We start from the raw sequence: 25,066 nt of genomic DNA, 5'->3' as shown, positions 1-25,066 counted from the left end.
TTTCTAAGCAAAATCATGCAAAATTTCTTTCAAAATCATTTCTGACCTTCTGTCTTCTGACATATTGCGCATCTTTTCACTTTTCATAATCAATGTAGCCTAGATGAAATTTAAAAATAACATAATATTTAAATATAACCAGGAACTTCCTGTAAATGGTCTGAAAGTCCGAACCATACAGAAAATGCTTTCACACTACAAACGAACTGAACCTTTGTTCAGTTTGATCCGGACTGAGACTACCTCTTTTCGTCGGACCAAATTGGTCCGGACCGTGGTACGGGGGAGGTTTCACACCTGTAATTTTGATTCGGACCAAACTGAAAAGTCCGAAAATCCGGACCAAACATTGTAGGTGTGAAAGCGCCCTTAGTTCTTGCAGTCTCTACTAACAAGAGATGTGATAAATGAGGGAGACTTACAAAATGTGTAGGGCTGGGGTGCCTCCTGGACAGGTTTGAAAACCACTGCTCTAGACAATGCCCAGGAGGAGGCCATTCCTCTAGTGGAGTGGGCCATCACTCCAATAGGGCATTGTAAGGAGGTGTAAGCCAGCAATATTCTGTCCACTATCCAATGGGATAGTCTTTGCTTTGTCACCGGCAGTCCTTTAGTGGGGCCTCTGAAGCACACAAAAAGCTGTTCTGACTGCCTGAATTGGCTAGAGAATTCAAGATATACTCTGAGTGACCAGACCGGGTCGCAACCAAAAATGGTTCTAAACAGTAACAAATTAGGGTTCTTCAGCTTGTAACAATAGCAGAGCCCTTTTTGGTGCTAAATATAACCCTTTTTCACTTCACTATCAGGTCATTCCTACCAACCTTCCCACGGCAATGGGAGCGTGGTATGTCGTGGTAGCTGCAACTTAGACCTTGAGCATGGATGGGGTGCACCCCCCATCCAGCAGTTCTTGTATAAAGGTGCCTAGTAGAGGGCACTCTTGCCTCTGAAATAGTATTCATGACTCTCTGAGGGAGGTGCAGAGGCTCCCGTCGAGAGGCCACAGATGGAGGCCCCACAACTTGGGTCGGGGGTGCCAAATTGTCCCTTTTGCCTGGGAAAGGAGGTCCTTCCTCTGTGGGATTGGCCATGGAGCTGCTGACAGCAGCTGCAACATTTCGGGGAACCATGACTGGTTCTGCCAGAGCGGAGCCACTAGAAGGACCAAGAGGTCGACATAACATTATAATAAGAACAGTATTGTAATTGAATATTGTAAATTCTTTGTGCTGTAGTTGCCAGTGTTTCAGCATTGTTGTTATGGGATTAGGCACATCCACAATGGGAGTTGCATATTCAGACAAGCACATTCAGGGCAAGTTCACATGCGCATTCATAAAGAATGTGTTCTGTTGAGTTTATTAACCCTCTAGAAAAGCGCTTCAATTTACGCAGCATTCATTCACTCTTTAGCGTCAGCTCCAACAGAATGCAGACATTATTGACTATGATTGGGTTATTGTCATATTTTCTTGTCATATTTTTTCAGCAGTAGGCCTATGTTTGAATTAAAATCATTTCACTTCATGGATTTTGGAATCACTCAATAAAGTAGATGAAAATACAGTCCAAGATGTGCAGCACCAATCAGCCATATACATAACATTTATATTGGAAAAAACAAATTCTCTGTGCTTTTCCCTGTGTTTCAGTGCGTTGTTACAGGAAGAGCTCCTCCACAAGGGAGTTAAACTTTCTGGCTAGCACGTAACTTTGTTCACTTGCTTTTGGGTCCTTTTGTGCAGATACAAGTTGTAATGTTACATTTAAGTTGTGTATCAAGGTAGTGTTGTCACGATAATGGAATGTATAACTTGGGTACGATACCTGGAAAAGTATCAATATTCGATACCATTTTTGTTACTACGGGAAAAAACGCTGCATATACTGCCAAATAAACTGAACAAAATTATAAATGCAACACTTGTTTTTTCACCCATTTTTCATGAGCTGAACTCAAAGATCTAAGACTTTTTCTATGTACACAAAAGGCCTATTTCTCTCTAATATTGTTGACAAATATGTCTAAATCTGTGTTCGTGAGCACTTCTCCTTTGCAGAGATAATCCATCCACCTCACAGGTGTGGCATATCAAGATGCTGATTAGACAGCATGATTATTGCACAGGTGTGCCTTAGGCTGGCCACAATAAAAGGCCACTCTAAAATGTGCAGTTTTACTGTATTGAGGGGTCCGTATCTGGTGTGAGCACCATTTGCCTCACGCAGTGCAACACATCTCCTTCACATAGAGTTGATCAGGTTGTTGATTGTGGCCTGTGGAATGTTGGTCCACTCCTCTTCAAAGGCTGTTCGAAGTTGCTGGATATTGGCAGGAACTGGAACATGTTGTCGTATAGTCAAGTCAACTTTATTTATATAGCACTTTTTACAATGCAGATTGTTTCAAAGCAGCTTCACAGTGTTAAAGGGTCATGAAACCCCAAAACACTTTTTTGAGATGTAAACAGATATGTATAGGCTGCACATCATTGAAAACACTAAAGGTACTCATTAATGTTATTCATATGTGAAAAATAGTTATTTTTGCATTTTTCAGAGCGATTTCTGTCTTCCGGTTTGAAAAGCTGAGCCGGAGCAACGTCACAAAAGCTGATGTCAGCGTGTACTTTTGGCCCAAGTATGGGGCTGCTCGAACATGCTGACGTCGACCGTTTCGATTGATTCTTGACATATATTCATGACATAAAGCTCATTCAAGCCAATTACTGCGCTGTAGTATGCATAAATTATAATTTAGTTATTATGCATGAGACAGTCACTTCTGTCAGGTTCGTCTTCCATCATTATTGTTGAGACGTGGTGGGGAAGTTTTGGAAGCAGCGTGCGGAAAAGTCAAGGAGTAAAGTGAGGTGTTGTTTTCAGCGTGCCATGAAGGTGCTCCCTGGATTACTTTTGTGTGGGTAAAGACCGATAATCTACGGTGGAACAGCCGAGGCGGATGGTCGCGCTGATACGAAGTAAGGTAACCGGGACACCGTCTGTGGAAGCCATTGCTACAAAGGTTCGGTAAAGTAAAATTAACTTGAGGAATCGCACGGCAAACCTACTAGCGTTGACATAAATGTCTTAATTTATGTCAGGAGTGCAAAATAACCGATCTGTAATGAACAATATTTTGAATGAAATATCAACAAGAATCAAAAGCCATGTCTTCTCCGTTTTATTTGTGGTCACAGACATGCACTAACCCGCATGTGTTCGGGCTCTTAGTGAAACAGTGTGCATATTTGGACAAATATAGATTTATTCTAGCTGCTGGGCGACAGTGCGGGTTGTCACGGCAACCCAGCGCGCGTCGCTCGGCACTTCAGATGCGCGGTCAAGACTATGAAACCTCAAACGGGGTTGAGTCCCTTCGCTTATACCCCGATCTAGTTTCTTTTCTGGTGCACCAGAAAAGGGGTACTTTGGCTGATAAGCCTGGGTAACCTGAGGATTATAGTGAGGCTACCCTGCCGAGTACATTTCCGTGGGCCCCCCACTCCATCGCATCGCAAGCATGTTGAGACTGTGTTCGTGGGTGGTTCATGTTCTCTCATGAGAGCATAACCACGTCGGCGCGTTGTTCATCTTGCCAAACAGTGTGCATATTTGGACAAATATAGATTTATTATCACATGTTTGCAAAATATTTCGTTATACAGAATATTTCTTTTGATTTCTCACTGAATTATGCTGATCTGAAGAGCTGAATGACATTCAGAGCGATCTCTGTCTGTTCTTCCTGCTGCACGCCACTTATGATCTCAGAGCTCTCTCATGTACTCATCCCTCATCTCATCTCTCTGTTGTAAACATTGCCAACGTGTGAACATGTCTCAGAACCGCTGTAACTGCTGCTATCGGTATCGCTATCGCTATCCATGTCACCTGTGTCTGTGCATTGTCGGTTTGCAAATTAGCTAATTTTAATGCGCCTAATGACACTCCCCTATTTATGCAAACCATTCCCTCTTTCCACACAATACCCATCCCACCTTTTCGCAGTCGACCATGCCCTTTTTTGGAAGCCTTTTCAAATCTAAGGTGTAAAAAACCCCCCGCTGCAGCAGGGGGGTTTCATGACCCTTTAAACAGGATAATAATGCAACAGAATTTGATTCGGCTGTACAGCCGCTCTGGAGAAAACGGTGATGTTATCTAGCTCATTTCAATTATCATACAGTGACAATGTGGGCAGATCAGTAATTTAGTTGATGTATTTAATTTATTGATTGTATTACTAATAGGGATGGGTATCGTTAAGGTTTTAACGGTATTACTACTCTTGCCGATACTTATCGATCCAGTATTCTTTTTATTATTGTGTATGTTTTTTTTTAATGAAAAAAAAAACATAATTAAGAACATAATTAACATGGCTTTATAATCTGAAAAGTAAAACACTATAGCAAAGGAAACAGCAATGTTTAAACAAAAATATAAAATCTATTTGTAAATGGACCAGTGTGCAGGCATTCAGAAGGTCTGCTAACATTAAAGGGGTGGTAAAGCACATTCTTTTGAAGGCTTGATTGTGTTTGTGGGGTGCACTGTAACATGTGTTCATGCTTCGTTTAAAAAAAAAAAATCATTATTTTTCACATATTTGACCTTTATTCTACACTGCTCTGTCCCTCCTTGTAAAAACGGTCTGATGGTTTCCGGGTTGTATGAAGCCAGTCTCTCAAAAATACGCGATGGGCTCAGATTGGTTAGCTGGCCCAGTGTGTTGTGATTCGCTAACCGCCTAGTACACGTTTGTCGGAAACGTCACCTTACCTTTACCGGTAGACTGTGCTTTGGCAGTATTAGAAACAATGGTGTCAATAAAACCATACCAATCTGAGCCCGAATCAGACCCAGAACATTTTAGTGAAGATGATTGAGCAGAACCTGTTAAGTCCTCAAGAGTAAAGACTGCGGGTCTATAGTGATCGCTACTGAATGGCACTTTTACTTTTGTATTTTTAGAACGATTATAGCCAAATATTTGTCGCAAGAACTAACCCAAAACGAACACTAAACACTGGCTTTACTAGTAAGTTAGCCAAATCACACACAGAACCACGTTTAGCATGCCTGTAGATAACAAAGCAAGTACCCCAGACTTGCAATCCGGATGAAAATAACAGCGTTTCCTTGGCATCGCGGCAACAACACTCCAGCCTAACTATACCACAACAGCGCCGCGATACAATATGGCCTCACCCCCCCCCCCCCCTTATTTAATATTCTCGGAGGAGGGGTTTATTAGCCTGGATGCCAGCCGAATTTAGCCCCGCCCACAAATTTTTTTGCTCGGGCAATTCGGTCTGGACTCGCTCCATAGAGGAGGAATTATGCCCGAACAGAAACTGTTCGGACCAATGAAATCATCAGGGCGGGCTTTAGACGATGATGGACAGATGATCAACAGTAACGTAATCATCCACGTCATCGAAGGCTCTTGGGTTGAATTTGCTCTTATCCTAAACGGAGAACTTGTTCGTATATGCATTCACCTTCACTATTTCTCTCAGAAACGATGATCGTGTTGGTAAGTACTCTGTGTATCCTTCAATTATTTTATTACTGGCAAAGATCGTTTACACTCATCTTTTTCTTGTAACGTTACTTAATCCAGCGTGCGTGCAGACAGGGTTTCCAAGTGTTTTTGCAATGTCGCGCACAATTGCTACTCAAAACTATAGCCCAAAACAATAACTTTCCGGGGGGTTCTCCGGAAAAAATGGCGTTTGGTTGGCGTTATTTTGGCAAGGTTGCCTGCTAAAATTCGCATTCCTGGGTTTATATAATCACATAATTGGGGTCGCTTCAACCCGCGGACATGGAGAAAAACACGGACTTGGTAACACAGTGCAGTTGAGTTCTGTTGACATTTGACAACTAACGTTACGCGTCGCTCCGTTGCTCTGATTGGTTGTGGGTCTATCCAATTGAGGTCTTTCCTGGCTCGGTTGAAACACGCCCCATAATCAAAGCTCAATGGAGCGGTACCAGACTCATATTCTGACTAGAATTGAGTATGGCCACGCCAGGCTAGGGGTTTATGTAAATATTGAGCCTGTTGATGTCTCCAACCCTGGAGGAATGTGTGTAGTCGCCTGCTGGCCGTTTGCTGTAGTCCTTAGAAACTGATTTCTTTAAAAGCAAATATCTCCCTTTGCTTTAAACTTTGAACGTTGTAACTTTGCAGATGTTGTTTATGCTCAAGCAGCAACATTAGACGCTAGCTAGAGTTAGAATAGTGAAATCGTGGTTTACCACCCCTTTAATATTACTTAGAAAGAACAAACCTACAAAGAAATCTAATAAAGTAATGAAATGTAAAATAACACTGCATAGTTTTCACTGTATAAATTGATAGATTAATGCTTATAAAAGCTAAAGTTATTCATTCAAGAGATGTGAAATATTTGCCTTTTGTTCGATTCGAATTAATGGCTCAATCGTCAGCAGGTTTATTAGACGCTACCCCTTTAAGACCGAATGCAGAACTAATAATATCATGTTCTCTTATTTCTCCAAACTATTTACACCCATTTAAGATATAAACTGTTAAAGTAACTACTCTCCAATCCGGTCATTTTGACACAGGCTATTTGTTGTTTATTTGATGGTTTAGACGCGCACACGAAGCCTAAAATATAAAGTGCAAGTCAGTCCATTTCGCAGAACGCACACATAAGCCGCCTTGAAGTTGGAAACAGCGTCTCTTGCGCTGATTATTGTGCATTTAATAGCTCTTTATTATCAAACACATCCCGCAGCTTAGCAACAGTAGAGACTGCAGTTTACAACAATCACTGATTCTGACGTTAAGTTTAGATTTAGGGAGAGAAAGCGCAAGGCTGTCAAGGGAAGGATGTTGCGCTCGACGGAACACGGCTATAGGAATAGTTTTACCTCATATCATCTTTTTATAATTCTTGGAAGCCGAAATCGAAAATAAAATTAGATTAATATCACAGCACATCCCTAAAGTTTAAGCAGACTAAACTTGTGTGTAGTTCTCTTGGCCATCGTCACTCATTAAGCTGACTGTGGTGTTGTGTGCGCTGTAGCTCCACGTGAGAGAGCTCGCTCGCTTTCTCTCTCTTCTGATTGAGAATAGCAAAAATGCATCACGGACAAATGGTTTAATATTATCTCTTATAGAAACGGCTGGCAAAGATAGAATTTGCTAGATATAACGTCTATCAATTATAAATAGTAAGTGTATTTTCTTAATTTCTCCAGTACCGACAGCAGGCAAATTTACTGGTCGCACATGTGCGACTGGATGTAAAATTCTGTCGCACACTCTCAAATTTTAGTCGCAAAATGCGACCATTTGGTCGCAGTCTGGAGCCCTGACGTGTCGATTAAACAATTATTAAATAGGAATATTCGAAAGATCGTAGTCATCACGCCGGAAACGGGTTTATTGAGGATGCCGTGTCGATAAGGCAATTTCAGGGGGAGTCTAATTGACACGGTCTCTGCAGACACTTCAAGGATGCGTTGTTCATGTCTGGGCGCAGGTCCACCATCTGATCTGGATACAGCCCGGATCTGGAGACTAACATTAGCATAGATACCATTTTTTTTATGATGTAACAAGTACATCAGGTGTTATGGGAAGTGTTCCCTGTTCCGGCTGACCTAGCTAATGCAGCCTAACAATAATTTAATTGAATTTTTTTTATTTTTATGTGTATGCCATAGTAAAGAGATTTAAGTGTAGATATAAACTGACAGAGTGTGTCTGCTTCCCGAACAATGCTAGGAAGACTGTTCTAGAGTTTAGGTGCTAAATAGGAAAAGGATCTGCAGTTGAATTCGATTTTCTAGGTATTATCAACTAGACAGAATTTTGAGACCGCAATAGACGTGATGGAGTATAATGTGTTAAGTACTGGGGAGCTAAACCATTTAGTGCTTTGTAAGTAATAATCAAGATTTTAAAATGAATGCAATGTTTAATAGGGAGTCAGTGCAGTGTTGACAGAACCGGGCTAATATGGTCATACTTCCTGGTTCTAGTAAGAACTCGTTTTGGACCAGCTGGAGTTTGTTTATTAAGCGAGCAGGGCAACCATCCAGTAGAGCATTACAATAATCTAGCCTTGAGGTCATGAATGCATGAACTAACTGTTCAGCATTTTGCATTGAAAGCATATGCTGTAATTTAGATATATTTTTAAGATGGTAGAATGCAGTTTTACAGATGCTAGAAACCTGGCTTTCAAATGAAAGCTTGGTATCTAAGAGCACACCCAGGTTCCTAACTGACGACGACAGAGCAGCTATCAAGTGTTAGACAGTATTCTAGGTTACTACTTGTGGAGTTTTTTTGTCCAATAATTAAAAAATATATTTTTTTCTGAATTAAGTTGCAGGAAATTACTAGTCATCCAATTTTTTATATCAGCAATGCATTCCGTTAATCTTGTGAATTGGTAAGTTTCGTTAAGGCGTGAAGAAATATAGAGCTGAGTATCATCAGCATAACAATGAAAACTAACACCCTGCTTCCTAATGATATCTCCCAGTGGTAGCATGTACTGGGTGAAAAGCAACTGTCCTTGCATTGAGCCTTGTGGTACTCCATACCGAACTTGTGATCGGTGCGACATCTCTTCATTTACTGCTACAAACTGATAACGGACAGATAAGTATGATTTAAACCATGCCAATGCAATTCCACTAATGCCAACATAATTTTCGAGTCTATTCAAAAGAATGTTGTGGTCGATAGTATCAAATGCAGCGCTAAGATCGTGTATGGCGTCGTATTTTAACTGAATTTAGGACTGGTGGTGGAGCTTAAGACATGGTTGGTCATTCAGTGTTGCTGTAAAAAAAAACTAAAACTAAACATAATGCTGATAAGATAATAATACTATGAATTCTACTACTAATAAAAATAAACCACACTAAGGATTGATGAGCTGCTGGGTTCATGAAGATTAATCATGCGTTCCCTCAAACTGATTTGCTGAAATCAAAACAGGGACAGTAATAGGTGAGCGCCAGCTAATGAGATTGCCGTTTGCGCATTAGTTTCTTCTGGTTCATAAAGGCTGAATAATTCCAAATGAAAGCCATTATTTTACAGGAAAATACATCAAAGAATATTGTTTACATGTAGCGCGTCAATTCTGCGTGGTATGAGACTCTCTCGCTCTCTCTTTGAGTGTGTGTAAAACACTGAGCGCTCTGTTGCGTGCTTCACACTAGTGTTTACTGTGCGTAAAATAAACTGTGCATTCATTGAGATCAACTGAAATAGTGTGCTTTACCGATTGCTAGGCAAAGAGAGAATCACTCAAGCGCTCAGCCCAAGTATGGACAAAGCATGTCAGACCGTACGGGGTGTTTGCTCATTTACAATCATTTCTATCGCCAAAGGTGCTTACTCCTTGTTTATTTGAGGGAAACGGAGGAGAAAAACAGCGCAGACGGCAAGAAAAGCTGTTATACCTTTTATTTTACGTTATTTGTATATTTGTTTCATAAACACTGCGCCGTGGGGGCTGCCATTGTTGCTTCGCGGGCTATGTGACGTCAAAACTCGTAACTAGGAGTACATCGATGTAGTACGAGTTCACGGGTGGGAAGTCACGGGTTTGGCTGCCGTTCCAGTGCACTTTCACGGGTAGAAGGTTGGAAAAACACGGGTTACGGGTTGGCTGGAACGCGGCATTAGAGTGGCCTTTTATTGTAGCCAGCCTAAGGCACACCCGTGCAATAATCATGCTGTCTAATCAGCATCTTGATATGCCACACCTGTGAGGTGGATGGATTATCTCGGCAAAGGAGAAGTGCTCACTTATACAGATTTAGACATATTTGTGAACAATATTTGAGAGAAATAGGCCTTTTTTGTACATAGAAAAATTCTTAGATCTTTGAGTTCAGCTCATGAAAAAATGGGGGCAAAGACTAGTGTTTTTCAGTGTAGATATGTTTAATATAACTTTTTTTTTTGTCAATCTATTGAATGTCTAGGCAATCCAAAAATTCTTCTGAAAGGGATCCCATGGTGTTAAGACTTATATGGCTTAATATAACATAAATTATGTCTCTTATTGAAATATGTAGTAGAAAACCCATGAAAGATCCAGGTTATTTAAAAAATCCATTATATATTTGGACAATGGGCATTTTGTTTGCGTTCTAGGTTGATGACGTAGAATAGTTGCACTCGGCAATCAACTGCCGCTACCCGTAGCTATTTTTACCACAACACAACTCGAAAAATGTTTCAGAATTAAACAAAACCAATTAAGTGCTTTGTAATTGCATTTATAATACACTCAAACACACATGTGCACCCAAACTCTCTCTCTCTCTCTCTCTCTCTCTCTCTCTCTCACACACACACACACACACACACACACATCTGACAGACTGCTCTGTCTCAATCGAGATGTGTTATGGGCTGCCCTCGTCAGTATCCACGACGGGCTGAATCTGAAATCGCCCCTTAAACCCTCATTCACTATCTATGTTAGTCCACTAATATAGTTCACTTGAAGGAGGGAATGAAAACGAGTGAGTGAATTCGGACAGCTGTTGTGTGTACATCGGCTGTACACTCGTTATTGCGGTGCAATGTGAGATTGAATGAGTGCACTCAATAACCACTATGGTTTCGGACACCACTACAAATGTCTGTCCCCTCAAATAATGCCCTATTTGAGGGTATAGGGTGCGATTTCAGATTCAGCCAGGGAGAGTGCTGGCCTGCCGAATCGGAACCAGGTGACAAACTAGGCAAGTCAACCTCAAGTATAACATTACAGCTGATTGAGCGTGTGTTTGTGTGAGCACGCGCTGATCTGTTGGTGTGTGTGTGTGTGTGTGCGCGTGAGTTTGTGTGCACATGTGTTTGAGTGTGTTTTAAATGCTATTACTGAAACATTTTTCGAGTAATAGCTACGGGTAGCGCCAGTTGATTGCTGAGTGCAACCATTCTAAGTCATCAACCTAGAACACAAACAAAATGGCGCTACCCATTGTCCAAATGTATAATGGATTTTTTAAATAACGTGGATCTTTCATGGGTTTTCTACTACATATTTCAGTAAGAGACATCATTTATGTTATATTAAGCCATACAAGTCTTAACACCAGGGGATCCCTTGAAGAGATCACTTTATATGATAAAGATTATATGATAAAGGGCAGGCTCATATATAAACCTTGGTCAATTACCATTACAATTATCTCACAAATATTTGCTAACTCAATGTATTTTTTTACAATGGGGTAATTTTGTTGCAATAGCTTACACACCAGCACAAGGAAGCTTGATTTCAAATGGTAAATTGAATTTAAAAAGACAAGTAAACAGTAATACAATAAGAACAAATAAACAAATTACTAACAATTGCACAAATAAATACAATAGAATAAAGATACAAATGAAATGGACTGCTTTATTTTTTCAGGTAGGTCTAAGAGTAGTATGCAGGTAAGAAACTGAATAAAAAAGTAATCAAATGTAAAATAACATTGGATAATCTAGACACCTGCACTGGATAATTTTTATACAGATTAATCAAGTGACAAAATATACCTTTCACTCGAATGGTTAATTTTTCGCAAATGGAAATCTATTGATCTCCCCGATTTTTCTGCTTTTATAAATTCCTCTTTGAATTGTTTTTCGCCATCTGCTCCTTTGGAGGATTGTGTTAAACACAGTTCTTTCGTCAGGCTTGGACACATTTGCACCAATAAAATCTCAAGTTTGTCTGCTCAGCTCCCTGGTATACTAACGAGCTGCAATATATGAAGGCAGCTTGTCATAAGATGGAGCGTAGGTGGTGTCTTTCTGGTTTTAATGTGCACCATCTAGCTTGAAAGGACCATTTACTTGTATATAAAACAGAGATAGTATCACAGTATTTTTCTCAGATAATTGTTAATAACCAAAAAAAAAACCTGGCAATTGACCAATCGGTAAGCCCTGCCCCCCTTTGTTACTGTTGCTAACTTGCTTACAATGACAGCTGTCAGTGTGAAAACCTTATCTCAAGTTGTTTTTGGACACCGAATGTAGCGTACCCCCTCCGATTGATGGCCAAACTTAACCGATGGTTTATGAAGTTTGTGTTCTTTTTCACTCTAAAAAAATTACCATAAGAGCTGAACAAACAAAGCATAAGAAGTGCACATTAACGTCTCATTCACGTCTATAACTTTCACACTCTACGTTGCATTATCATTAACACACACCGCAAATTATACAAAAACACTCATACAACTAAGAGTAAATAAACATATACAGACCTTATGCCTTCTCGGGGTGGTAATAAACTGTAAACTTTGTATCTTAAAACAGCTCTCCCTTTCACTACCCTCATTGCTCCATAGACTATGATAAGACTGATAATGCAGACCTTAAACAAATCTAAACTCACAGAAATATCAAACATGTAAACAAAAACAAATTAGAAGATAAATCACAATAAAGTCTGTGACACAGAAGGACCACCTCTCGTCGAGGAACATTCGAGTGGGACTTTTATATGCCATGGAGGGATATATAAAAGATTTTAAAATAAATATGGTGGGAGATTAATTTGGAAGTAATGGTTTACAGATCACAATGCAAACGGGAGAAGCCTCATGGTACGGTCGGCACGATTGCAGATGACAACATCCAGGATCAACGCTGTTCATGTACCGCAGGGTTAGATTAAATTAATTTACATTTCACCATTAAAAGTACATCTATGATCCGCACATACGTAACACTTACGTTTCGGCTTTGCAGGCATTCTTCAGTGTTTAAACCTTAATTGAACAATTTAATAATCAATTAAGAAATTAATTTATACCTGTATGATTTTATGCTGTAGCCACATTGGACCAGCGGTTTGGAGAATGAATGAATGGATGATTCATCTGTGGGCGCCATCTTTTAGTTTGACTGATAGCATTATTTGTTTTCTATAGATATTGTGATATATTGTTATCGTGAATTATTTTGGTAAAAAATTGGATAGTGACAAGTTTGAATGGAAGAATATAATTTCTTTTAAATATTTTTTTTTAGTTAAAAACGGAAGTCTGGGCAGAACATATTGAAGGGTGTTCACTGCTCCGCTTAAAAGTCTGGAAACTAGAAAATGTGTGTGCTAACTGAAACTCTAGACTTAATTGGATTAACAGTGCAAACATGACTTTTAGATGCTTAACAACAGGGGTGCCCTGCATCTGGAAGGAGGCCTTTGTTCTGTCTCTAATCAAACACAGCTGAACCACAGACAGACAGGCATACTGTTGTTGTAGTACTATTGAAAATAAAGACAGTATAGGAGACTGACCACTGTCTCTCAAAATAAGTAAGAGGAATCGCAATGCTCAAAGGCCACTGCATTGCTGCTTAATCAGTCAGTGGCTTAACAGTGGCTGTTGTATGAAGGTACCTCGTCGTAATAAACTAGGTGTGGGTCAAGGTTTGACTGGTTTGCATGGCCCTTATTTTCCATATGTATCTATATCAGTGGGGTTTATATTTTCTCCTGTATTTGTCACTAAACGGTTTGGGATAAGTTAATTGTTAATTGGTGTCATTTGTGGTTACATTATTTTACTGTTGCTCCAATGTAATTAGTCTCATGATCAAAAAACTTTGAACTGACTGCCAATAAGCAAAATAAGCAGATTTCAAATCACAGTTGGGATGAAACAAGTGCCTTTTGAAGTCAATGATAATGCAAACAGATAGGTTTATAAGAGATCTATTTAGGTATTATAGATCTCCTTCCTATCACTGGATACCGACTGCTAAAATAACTACAAAAATAAGAAATAAAATCTAATAAAAATATTTATAAAAATACAAAAAAATGCAAATAACACAAAATTACTAAAACTTTAATTAAAACAGTTTGTAATTGTATTTGGATTGAACACTCTTGTTTGCTACTTTTTATCTATGTTTGATATTTGGAGTATGTAATGCAAGCCATCCCCAAAGCTACACTAAAAGCGTTTTCTTCTCCCCCCTTTTTTTCTTTCTTTCCAAACTTGTTAGAGAAAAACTGAGAGAGAGGGGGATACAAAGAGTGGATTGTGTAAAATGGGTCTTGTGACAGTGTTCAGGCAGCAAGGCTCCAAAGATGGAGTGATGTGGGGAGCAGAGCTCCATGCGTGTGTGTTTGTGGAGGGTAGCGCTTATCCAGTGGCCAACTCAGGCGTAAGCTGTCAGGCCCAGGTCACGTGACTGCCGTTGTCATGACGAGCAAGCGTCATCCCATGTACAATGCTCAGCCGTGCAGCTCAGCAGGCAGTCAGAGGCTTAGACTGAGCTCTACAATGAACTTACACTTCATTTCATTCTGCTTCATAGCCCTAATGTGACTCTAATATATTGTGCTTTATAAAGACTGCAATATGCTGCAAAAAACTTTTCTTGATCATTATCTTTGGGTAGTTGACAAATAACTTGCCAATTATTATTTTTTCAACATTAAGGTTTTATATTATATTATATATTATATTAATTACATTTATTAAAAAAATATATTATTATATAAATACTTACTGAGAAAATCCCTAAAATGAAGATAATTCAAAGACATTACATTACATTATTGTGCAAGGGGCTTACAGGTAGAGGTCACATTAACCAAATATTTTCCATCACTGACTGAAATTTTTCAGCAGTGATGAAAGGTAGGGGGGTTCTGAAAGGTGAATGCTACAGCAGAAATGAACCCTAACCCTACCACACATCCTAACAGGCAGCTTTCGCAACCAATTGTAAAGACATTACGGAAAACCTATTACTTACAACATGCAGGAACCCACACTTGAAAATGATGGACAATCAGAAAGTCTAACACAACCTCTGCTTACAGTTCAAATTATTATGTAATCTTTGTCTTATTTTCCAGTCAAATTATGTAAATGTAACATTTACAGTATATGAGATGTAAAATTGTGTAAGTCATTAAGACCTTGTCAGACTATATAATTTGAATGTGTAATTTTTTTCCATTTCCATTTGTAATCTGCAAATGTAATGTCTCTTCAGCCTCAAACTTTTTGCTTGGAACAAAACAAGCTATAATTTTTTTTCGAAATGAGAGGGTTACACTTCTCATTTGTTAACATTACCTTTTAGTTAATGCATTACCTAACAGGAACTAACAACAAGTTAGATATTTAGTTAATAAAAATGTTAATCTTCATTTTAGTTCACAGGGTATTAACCAATGTTAACAGAAACAAATTTTAATCTTAGAAATGCATTAGTAAATGTAGAAATTAACATTAACTAAGTTAAATAAATGCTGTAGAAGTAATGTTTATTGTTTGTTCATGTTAACTAATGTTAATAAACCTTATTCAAGTGTTACCGAAAAATCTTTTGCAATTTTGATTCTCAGGTCATTCACAATTGAATGAGCATTTTTAGAGTATAGGTCCAAGAGAAAATACGGACAGACTGTCAGTCAGCATAGACAGAGATATCACATGACCGATGACTATTATTAATGAATTCAGCTTGAAAGGTGATGGATATAAGCATCAGTAGTCAAAAGGATTCTTTTTACTCAAATTGTCTTTTAATTTTTTCTATAATAATACTCTATGAGACTAGTAAATAAGGTTGGTCTTTAAAGCAGTTTTTCCCTAATGAATATACACTATATTGCCAAAAGTTTTGGGATGCCTGCCTTTACATGCACATGAACTTTAATGACATTCCATTCTTAATGCATAGAGTTTAAAATGGAGTTGGCCCACCCTTTGCAACTATAACAGTACATTTTTGACCATTCTTCTAGAAGTGCATTTGTGAGGTCAGGCACTGATGTTGGACGAGAAGGCCTGGTTCGCAGTCTCCGCTCTAATTCATCCCAAAGGTGTTCTATCGGGTTGAGGTCAGGACTGCGGGCCAGTCAAGTTCCTCCACACCAAACTCGCTCATCCACGTCTTTATGCGCCTTGCTTTGTGGGGCCATCCCCAAACTGTTCCCACAAAGTTTGGAGCATGAAATTGTACAAAATGTCTTGGTATGCTTAAGCATTAAGAGTTCCTTTCACTGGAACTAAGGGGCCAAGACCAGCCCCTGAAAAAAAACCCCCACACCATAATCCCCCCTCCACCAAACTTTACACGTGGCACAATGCAGTCAGGCAAGTACCGTTCTCCTGGCAACCGCCAAACCCAGACTCGTCCTTTAAATTGCCAGACAGAGAAGCGTGATTCATCACGGCTGCGTGCTTTACAACACTGCATCTGACACTTGGTGATGTAAGGCTTGGATGCAGCTGCTCCGTCTGTAGCTATTGACTACTAGTTGGCGACTTCTCTGTACTGTGCGCCTCAGCATGCGCTGACCCCACTCTTTTCAAGTGATTTTACTTGGCCTACCACTTTGTGGCTGAGTTGCTATTCCCAATTGCTTCCACTTTTTGTTTTAATACCACTAACAGTTGACCGTTGAATATAGCAGTGATGAAATTTCACAAATGGACTTATTGCACAGGTGGCAACCTATCACAGTACCACGCTTGAATTCACTGAGATCCTGAGAGCGACCCATTCTTTCACAAATGTTTGTAGAAACAGTCTGCATGCCTAGTTGGTTGATTTTATACACCTGTGGCCATGGAAGTGATTGGAACACCTGAATTCAATGATTTGGAGGGGTGTCCCAATACATTTGGTAATATAGTGTTTATCTCCATTAAGGTTTGATGGTGGTTGATGACTTTCGGGCCTGGCTCACTCTGACATTTAACCTAATTAACACGGAAGCTTCTCAGGGCACTGTCACTTAACTCAGGCACGGGCGCCAAGTCATGACTTAATAAATAAAGACTAAAGTCAGAATATTCTGGCTACACTTAAGTAAATTTCAGTTATTCACTGAAATTCTTGACATCCACTAGCTCTCCTTGATGTGCCATTTAGTTAGTCAAATTACAAACTGTCAAATTATTGTCCAAGTCACTGTAACATGCTTCAAAGGATCCATATAAATAATATAGATTTTTTTTGTTGCATAAAAACTAAAGTATTATTTATGTTTATAGGGTATTCTAGGGTGGAAATATCTTAATGTGAGGTAACCTGCATTAATTTGTCTTCTCTTTCTCTTAGGCTGGTGTCGTCCATTCACGCTGTTATGGCCACTGCAGCTGGAATCATCGTGGTGTCCTCCTGCAAAGGCAATGTGATTATGGACCGGTAAGTGAACCAATCCTGTTCCACACCTTTCACAGTGTACCAATAATGAACTTTTCTGCAGCAAACGATATTATATATCGTCCTGCATCTTTGTGTAAAGGTAATGATAAAACAGATAAAGCAGCACTAGATGCTGATTGGTCAATACAGTTTACATTTGTGCTGCTATGAAGGCATCTAGATACAGTGCTTATAATAGAAATAAGGCGCCTGTCAAACTGTATTACTTATTCCAGTAACCAATTACAATTTCATTCTACGTTAACGTTTAAATTATTATTTTCAAATAAATGCTGTTCTTTTGAACAGAATCCTGAAAAATGTATCAGTTTCCACAAACATATTGAACAACAGTTGTCTTGAGCACCAAATCAGCATATTAAAAAGATTTCTGAAAGATCACGTGACACTGAAGACTGAGTAATGGTGCTGAAAATTTTAATTATATTAAAATATAAAGTGGTTATCTTAAAATATAATATTAATTCACAATATTTCTGTTTTTACTGTATTGTACTGTATAAATTCAGCTTTGGTGAGCATAAGACACTTTTCAATGGTAGTGTACTTTCTGTTCTACTAAATTATGAAAATACAGAATTAAATTACAGAATAGGAAATTTGCTCAAATCCTTTTCTCTAAAGCATCACTAAACTACTTCCATAGTTTGATGTCCAAAATTGCTGTTATGTTGCTTTAAGAAGGTGTTCCATTAGAGCCTGCCTGCCCATGCCATTGTTCACCTCAGTGGCCAATCACAACAGCCTCCGAGAAACAGTGCTTCCCTCTTATCATGCCACATCTGCTGACCCCTTTGGCTCCGCCCCCACCCCAAGGACACATGGAGGAGGAGATTAGGTACATGGAGTCCCAGGGCAACAGCTGTTACCTTCCTCTGTGCCCTTCCTCCCTCTGCCCTTCCCTGGCACTAGACTGACACCTGCAATTTCGGCCTCTGCCACCTGTTCATGTGTGCTGGGTGAAATGCGTGCATGTGTTTGTGGCATAACAGAGTAATCCACGAAGGCACTTGCCAGGCAGGCCTAGAGAAAACTCCCAACCACCCTGCTAATCCCCCAAAGGCTTAATACTTGGCTTGAGCACATGCGCAGCCATGATCCTCAGTGACAAGGAGCATCCAATGATACTGTGAGTGTTAAAGGAACAGTTCGCTCAAAAATGGAAATTCTGTCATCATTTATACAAATATTTCAGATATTTCATAGGATGTGTAAGCTGCTGTTAATTCAAATGCTTGATCTAAAATTTAATGATTCATGTACAGTCAGATGTTCTTTGTGACTAAACGTCAACTTGCTTTGTTTCTCTTAGTAGGATGAAAATAATCTGTTATTTAACGCTGATTAAATTATATAAAGAAAGCGATCAAAGAAAGCTCCCTTTGCAATCGTTGGAGCAGCGAGCGCTGGAGCTTTCAATCAAACAACGAGAGTTTATCAGTGACGCGTTTATCAGTGACTCCCGTTTTATTCAACAAATCTCTTAACTATATCACGTTTGCACTGTTAGTGAAGACGAAAGCATTTGTTAGTGTACAGAAACTGAGTTGCAATGACAGGATCACTGCTTTCATGCGCTTAGCATGTCTGTGATCGGCTACAATGTTCATCTTTGCAACCTTTCATGCCACGATCTTAATATAATGCCATAGATCTAAATGTAATGCAACACTTTTCACGATTAGTTAACTATGAGAGCTGTAATGGTAAAACGCGCTAAAAGAGAGAGTAATACTTAGCTATTTCAAATGGAAAGACAATTTGATTAGCCAATCACAGCAGTGGGTGTTTACACTGAACTCTCACAGCAGACACGCCCCTTAAAACAGAGCATTCAAACCAGAGGGCTAAAATCAGGGTAGGAAAAATGCCTTTTATTTATAAATTATCACAATTTTTAATGTAAAAAGCATTCTAACTTAAGTGCACCCCAGGAAACAGCATAAAACAATAAAACAATGTAGTTCATGACCCCTTTAATGTTGAAAACCGTTATGCCGTTTCATTTTTATGGAAACCATGATACAATTTTTCAGGTTTCTTTTGGTGAATAGAAAGTTCGAATCGACAACATTTATTTGAAATTGAAAACTTTTGTAACATGTTTTTACTGTAACTTTTGATCAATTTAATGCATTTTTGCTGAATAAAAGTAATAATTTCTTTAACAAAAACCTACTGACCCCAAACTTCTGAACAATAAGATGTTGCATACGATACATACGATGATACTATACAGAATGTATTCTATACATTCTCCAAAATGCCAGGACTCCAAAAATAATAAAGTAACCACCATAAAAGTATAATAAACAAATTGTGCTATATTCCAAATCTTCTGAAAAGTTTATACATACTGTTCGTTGATATGTGTGTATGTTAACTTTTAAGTCTATGGTAATCATTTTCCTATGGCCCAGGCTTTTGAGTATATGAAAAATAAATACAGTTCTTGAAAAAAACTATGTGAATCTTATATTTACCATATAATGTATGCATATCTCATCTGTGGAGTGTATGAACAGTGTATAAATGTTTCAGGTCAGTGTAGCTGTAAGCTCTCTTTGTGTTAATTAAAGAATTCACCACTAATCACATGTGCAAAGTCTGTGGATCAGTGTGACGTTGCTGTAGGTTATCCGATACAAACACACACACACAAACGTTTACTTAGCTATCAAAAATGAGTACATATCTTAGACTTCTATTGTTTTTATATAAAGGTAATAATAAATAATGGCCTGGCCCAAAAACAATAATGCATAAATAATGTATAAACTGTTTTTACAATTGAAGATGTCCCCAAAGGGCCATTTTCTGCGGACAAATGTGTCTTTTGTCTTTTTTCTAATGCATAAAGTATTATTTTATAACATTATATCCATCCATCTATTAATAGATTAAAAAAAATATTTTTATGTAATACATCCTGCCACATAGTAAATGTATAATGTAAAATCTAATTTGGACAATATCTGTAGCCTGTAGCCTATTTAAAATTGCCACTAGCTAATGACATAATGAAATGTGGCAAACAAACATGACACATTTTAGCTACACCTTACGAAACAGAATACATATGTCTGTTTCAATCCACACCCTCATGAAGGCTCTTCAAGCTATTATGTCAATTCAAATTTTTAATGGTACAGTTCTATTTTAATAAAGAACTCTTTAATATATTGCCCCACATGAGTGCTTTAGATCTCTTGTTTCTCAGTGGTATGCTTTGCTAAGCCAAAAATGTCATACCCTTAACTTGAAGAAGGGACCCAAATCATATCAAAGAACCAGAATATCATAGAGACTCTTTTTGACTTTGGCCAGTAAGAAATAACCTAGCAACTCTTTAGCAACCGTATAGCAACACACTTATAGGCCCTGACAACCACCCACAACATTGTGGTGGCGAATTTTGCACAGGAAAACAACACTCATTTTCTTGAGAATAATCTAGCTACCATTCAAAAGTTTGGGGTCGGTAACATTTTTAAATGTTTTTGAAAGAAGTCATTTATTTGATAAAAAAATACAGTAAAAAGCAATATTGTGAAATATTATAACAATTTCAATAATTTTTTTCTTTTTTATATATATGCATTTTATTCTATAATTATTCTATTGAGAAAGTGAGAAGTGAGATTACATAACAGAATGCAAAACAAAAAGAAAAACAAGGACATACACACATACATATATACGTACACACACATACATACATACATACATATAAAGTGCAAAAGTTGTTCCACAGCCTTTCAATTGGAGATAAATAAAAAAAACTTCATAATAATAACAACAGTGATTATAATATACACTAATATAGATATAGTATATATAAATTCCTTATAACATCAATTGCTATATTAACATAGGGTATACACATTTGGTATTAATATACGTATTTTAAAATGTAATTTATTCCTGTGATGGCAGAGCTGAATTTTGGCAGAGCAGCCATTAGACACATGATCCTTAAAAAATAATTTTAATATGCTGATGTAATGCTTAAGAAACATTTCTTCTTATTATCAATGTTGAAAACAGTTGTGCTGCTTAATATTTTTGTGAAAACCATGATCATTTTTTTCAGGATTCTTTGAATTAAAAGTTCAAAAGAACAGCATTTATTTGAAATAGAAATCTTCTGTATTGATGTAAAATCAATGTATTTACGGTCTCTTTTGATCAATATAATGCAAAATATTAATTTTGCACAGTTTTTAAATAATAACTTTTAGAATGCTTTAAAAAAGAATAATAAAAAGGTGTATGAGATTGAGCATATTTGTAATTTGTTTGAAATCACTCCACACATGATTTGTTCACCTATTCTGTTCATCTTCTGTTCCAGACACTGGCTGACCACCTATTTTGTCATTTGGTATGGCGTCCCCTACATGTCATATGACATCTTTGCCATGTACCTCAGCCATTACTATCGCTTCCGGGTCAAAGGTCACAAGGACTATAAAAGCCACTCTCTACGAACCGTCAACTCATTTGTGAGGAAAGAGTTCCTGCTGGTCCTCCATCACATTGCACTACTCGCCATCCTTCTGCCTGTGACTCTGGTGAGAGAGAGGACAGAAATACAGGAATAGAGACTCAGGATGAGTGATATGACAACCAATAATATGACAGGAGAGAGTAATGGGCCTTCTCAAATAACCACATCCACCTATAGCCAGGACCAAATGGGAGGGAATGTAAAAAGGGGAATGCAGTGCTTTTGTGTCAGTTAAGTACCTGATTCTATGAGAAACAATTACCTTAATAGCAGCTGTTACACTGCCAGAGTACATGCAGTGGGACTGACACACACACACACTGATGGAAACCTGGTCTTTTGTTTGGTGTCTCTGGGCTGTCAGTGGTGATATGAGATCACTTTACCCACGCTTCCATTATTCACACACAGCTGCTTCTCAGATACCACCCCCCACACACGCTGCTTTGTGCTCCTGTTCCACAAAATGTCCCACGAAACATAAAGTCACAAACATGGAAAAACAGATTTTGACATGTATGGTAATATCACAAAGAAGGGCAAAGCCCTAGATCACCACAACAAAACATCTGGCTGTAGACAAGATATATAACAATTCACTTATTTTTTCTTTTTTTTTTGGTTTGATATTATTTAATACATTACCATACAGTAAGGCATTTTGCATGAACAAAGAGGATGTATAGATCTATTAAATATAGATAAATATTATAGAAGACAGACTCCCATCACTCCCCCCAAACAGTGTGGTATAAGATTACGCTTCAGGTTAGCTGGGAGGGTTCAGGTAGCTGTTCTAACTGGTCATTCTTATCTTGTTACATTTATACACACATTACACACCTTTGATCCACCATATCCAGCATTGTGTATCATAACCAATACATATGATGTGGACCATTCGCAAAACTAGCCATAGAGTAATTTCTAGACATTATCTGCGTCTGTGTAAACGCCATTCTCTCCATTTTGTCTATTGTTATCTTTGTGTTTGCTCATGAGGGTCAATTTCACTTTGCTTGTCTTTTAATTTAGTATTGCCTATAACTTTAATGTAGCTTGATTTGAACTGTTTTACTGTTTGAGTTACTTTGAAAAAAAAAAAAAAGGCAATACACCATGTTCAAACGTTTGGGGTCAGTAAGATTTTTTTTTTGTAATGAAATTATAAACTTTCTATTTTTCAAAGTATTAATATAAATATTTCACAACAGTATTAAGCAGCACAACTGTTTTCAACACTGATAATACTAAGAAATGTTTCTTCTGAACTAAATCAGCATATTAGAATGATTTCTGAAGGATCATGTGTCACTGAAGACTGAAGATGCTGAAAATGTAGCTTAGCTACCACAGGAAAAAATTACATTTTAAAATATATATTTTAAAAAATATTTTTTCACAATATAATATTTTTTTTTACTGTAATTTAACCAAATAAATGCAGTCTTGGTGAGCAAAAGAGACTTATTTCAAAAACTTGAAAATTAAAAAAGTTCATACTTGACCCCACATTTTGAATGGGATTGTATGTATTTAATTTTCATTTTCTGATGGATGTATTACATATTTACACCCTTATTGTTCACATAGGTGGTGTGTGTGCTCATGTTTGTGCTGACTGTGGTTTTTGGTCTCTTTGTGTACATCAGTTCTTCAGAATGGACCAGGGTGATTACTTCATTGGCTGTCTCTTCCTCACAGAACTCAGCACTCCTTTTGTTTCAGTGGGCAAAATCCTCATTCAGGTAACCCATGCACACACTCTCACAAAATGATTGTGTATTTTACTCAGCTGTCCTTCACAGTGCTCATGAGCTGCCAGTTAACATTTTTCTTGTTTCCTTTTAGTCAAGATAAATGGTTAAATACAGAGATGGAGGTCTGTCAGCGCACCAAACAATTCAAGCATTTACACAGTGCTTCTGCTTTAAAGTGAAAATCTATAAATATATAATATCTATTGCTCATGTTTCCTGCTGTTGTTTTCCCACCAACAGTTATGTCTTGGATGATGATCCTGGAACATTTGATTAGAGAAAATAATATATAATAATAATTAATAATTTGCCAGGTTTTCATGTTGGAAGTGAATGTTAAGGACCCTGGGATATGGTCAAAAATAAATAGATACATTTAAAAAAATCCTCTCGAACCAAAGTAAAATAATTTAAAATTCACCTCTTTTTTTTGTTAACGCACTTGTAAAATTGTGATTAAGAAAACAAACTAATATGATTTACATTTTTAAATATTGTGATATTCAGTTTATCCTGTATTAAGACCTATTCAAAAGTTTGCGGTCATTACGTTTTTTTGTTTGTTTGTTTTTGAAAGAATTATCTTATGTTCACTAAGGCTGCATTTATTTGTTCAAAAAGGTAATATTGTGAAATACTATTTTGATTTAAAATAACTTTCTTTTTAAATATATTTTAAAATGTAATTTATTCCTGTGATGGCAAAGCATTACTCCAGTCTTCTTTCACATTATCTTTCAGAAATAATTTTTATTTTCTGATTTGGTGCTCAAGAAACATTTTGTATTATTAATGTTAATAACAGTTGTGCTACTTAATATGTTTGTGGAAACAGTGATACATTTTTTCTTAAGGAAGAGAATGTTCAAATGAACAGCATTTATTTAAAAAAATAACTCTTTTTAACATTTTAAATGTCTTTACTGTCACTTTGATTTAATGCATCCTTGCTGAATAAAAGTATTAATTTCTTAAATATCTCTTACTGATCCCAAACCAAATGAATGAATGCAGCCTTAATAATGGTGTTTGATAGGGACATTTACTGCATAACAGCATTTCACTGCTAGATTTCTTCCATCTCTTTACTCTATTTACTTATTTTTCAATAACTCTTTTTCTGCTGATTCTTGGTCTTTGCTTTTTTGGAGTCATTAGGTGAAATTGCTTTCAGACATGCACCACATGTGCCTCCACATGCCTCCTTTTGGTAGTCATGGGTATTACATTTCAAAGCAGTCCCAGAATCTGTAATTGTAGTGACATTTATTTTTTGCCAGATGCTTGACTAAGTCTGGTCCGCTTTGCAGCTTTTTCTGACAAAGAACTGCTAAACAGGATGATACCGACATGTGAAGGGACCAATCAAAATAATTTTTTTGAGAGGATGTGAAGGTCTTGATTGAAAATGAAAAAAAAAAAAAAATTATTCTGTCATAATTTGCACACCTTCTTGTTGTTCCAAACCTGCATGAATTCCTTCTGCAGAACACAAAAGAAGATATTTTAAAGAATGTTTGTAACCAAACATTTTTGGTGCCCATTGACTTCTATTAGAAGGAT

The 25,066-nt window shown here is 37.7% G+C and overlaps 1 protein-coding gene across 1 annotated transcript in view; it reads left to right on the top strand.

Annotated features, from left to right (window-relative positions):
• tlcd3a (TLC domain containing 3A) overlaps nucleotides 1-25,066 on the top strand; it is a 45,251-nt gene that overhangs the window by 14,293 nt on the left and 5,892 nt on the right. Inside the window, exons 2-4 of the mRNA XM_079816123.1 lie at nucleotides 17,126-17,212; nucleotides 21,588-21,807; nucleotides 23,396-23,491. Of these exons, the coding sequence (XP_079672249.1) occupies nucleotides 17,126-17,212; nucleotides 21,588-21,807; nucleotides 23,396-23,491 (403 nt within the window). The remainder of the gene's footprint in view (nucleotides 1-17,125; nucleotides 17,213-21,587; nucleotides 21,808-23,395; nucleotides 23,492-25,066) is intronic.

Source organism: Gobio gobio (assembly GCF_949357685.1).
Source record: "Gobio gobio genome assembly, chromosome: 4".
NCBI classification, from domain to species: domain Eukaryota; kingdom Metazoa; phylum Chordata; class Actinopteri; order Cypriniformes; family Gobionidae; genus Gobio; species Gobio gobio.
Note: the sequence above shows the minus strand (reverse complement) of the source record. Positions and strands in the feature narration are given on the sequence as shown.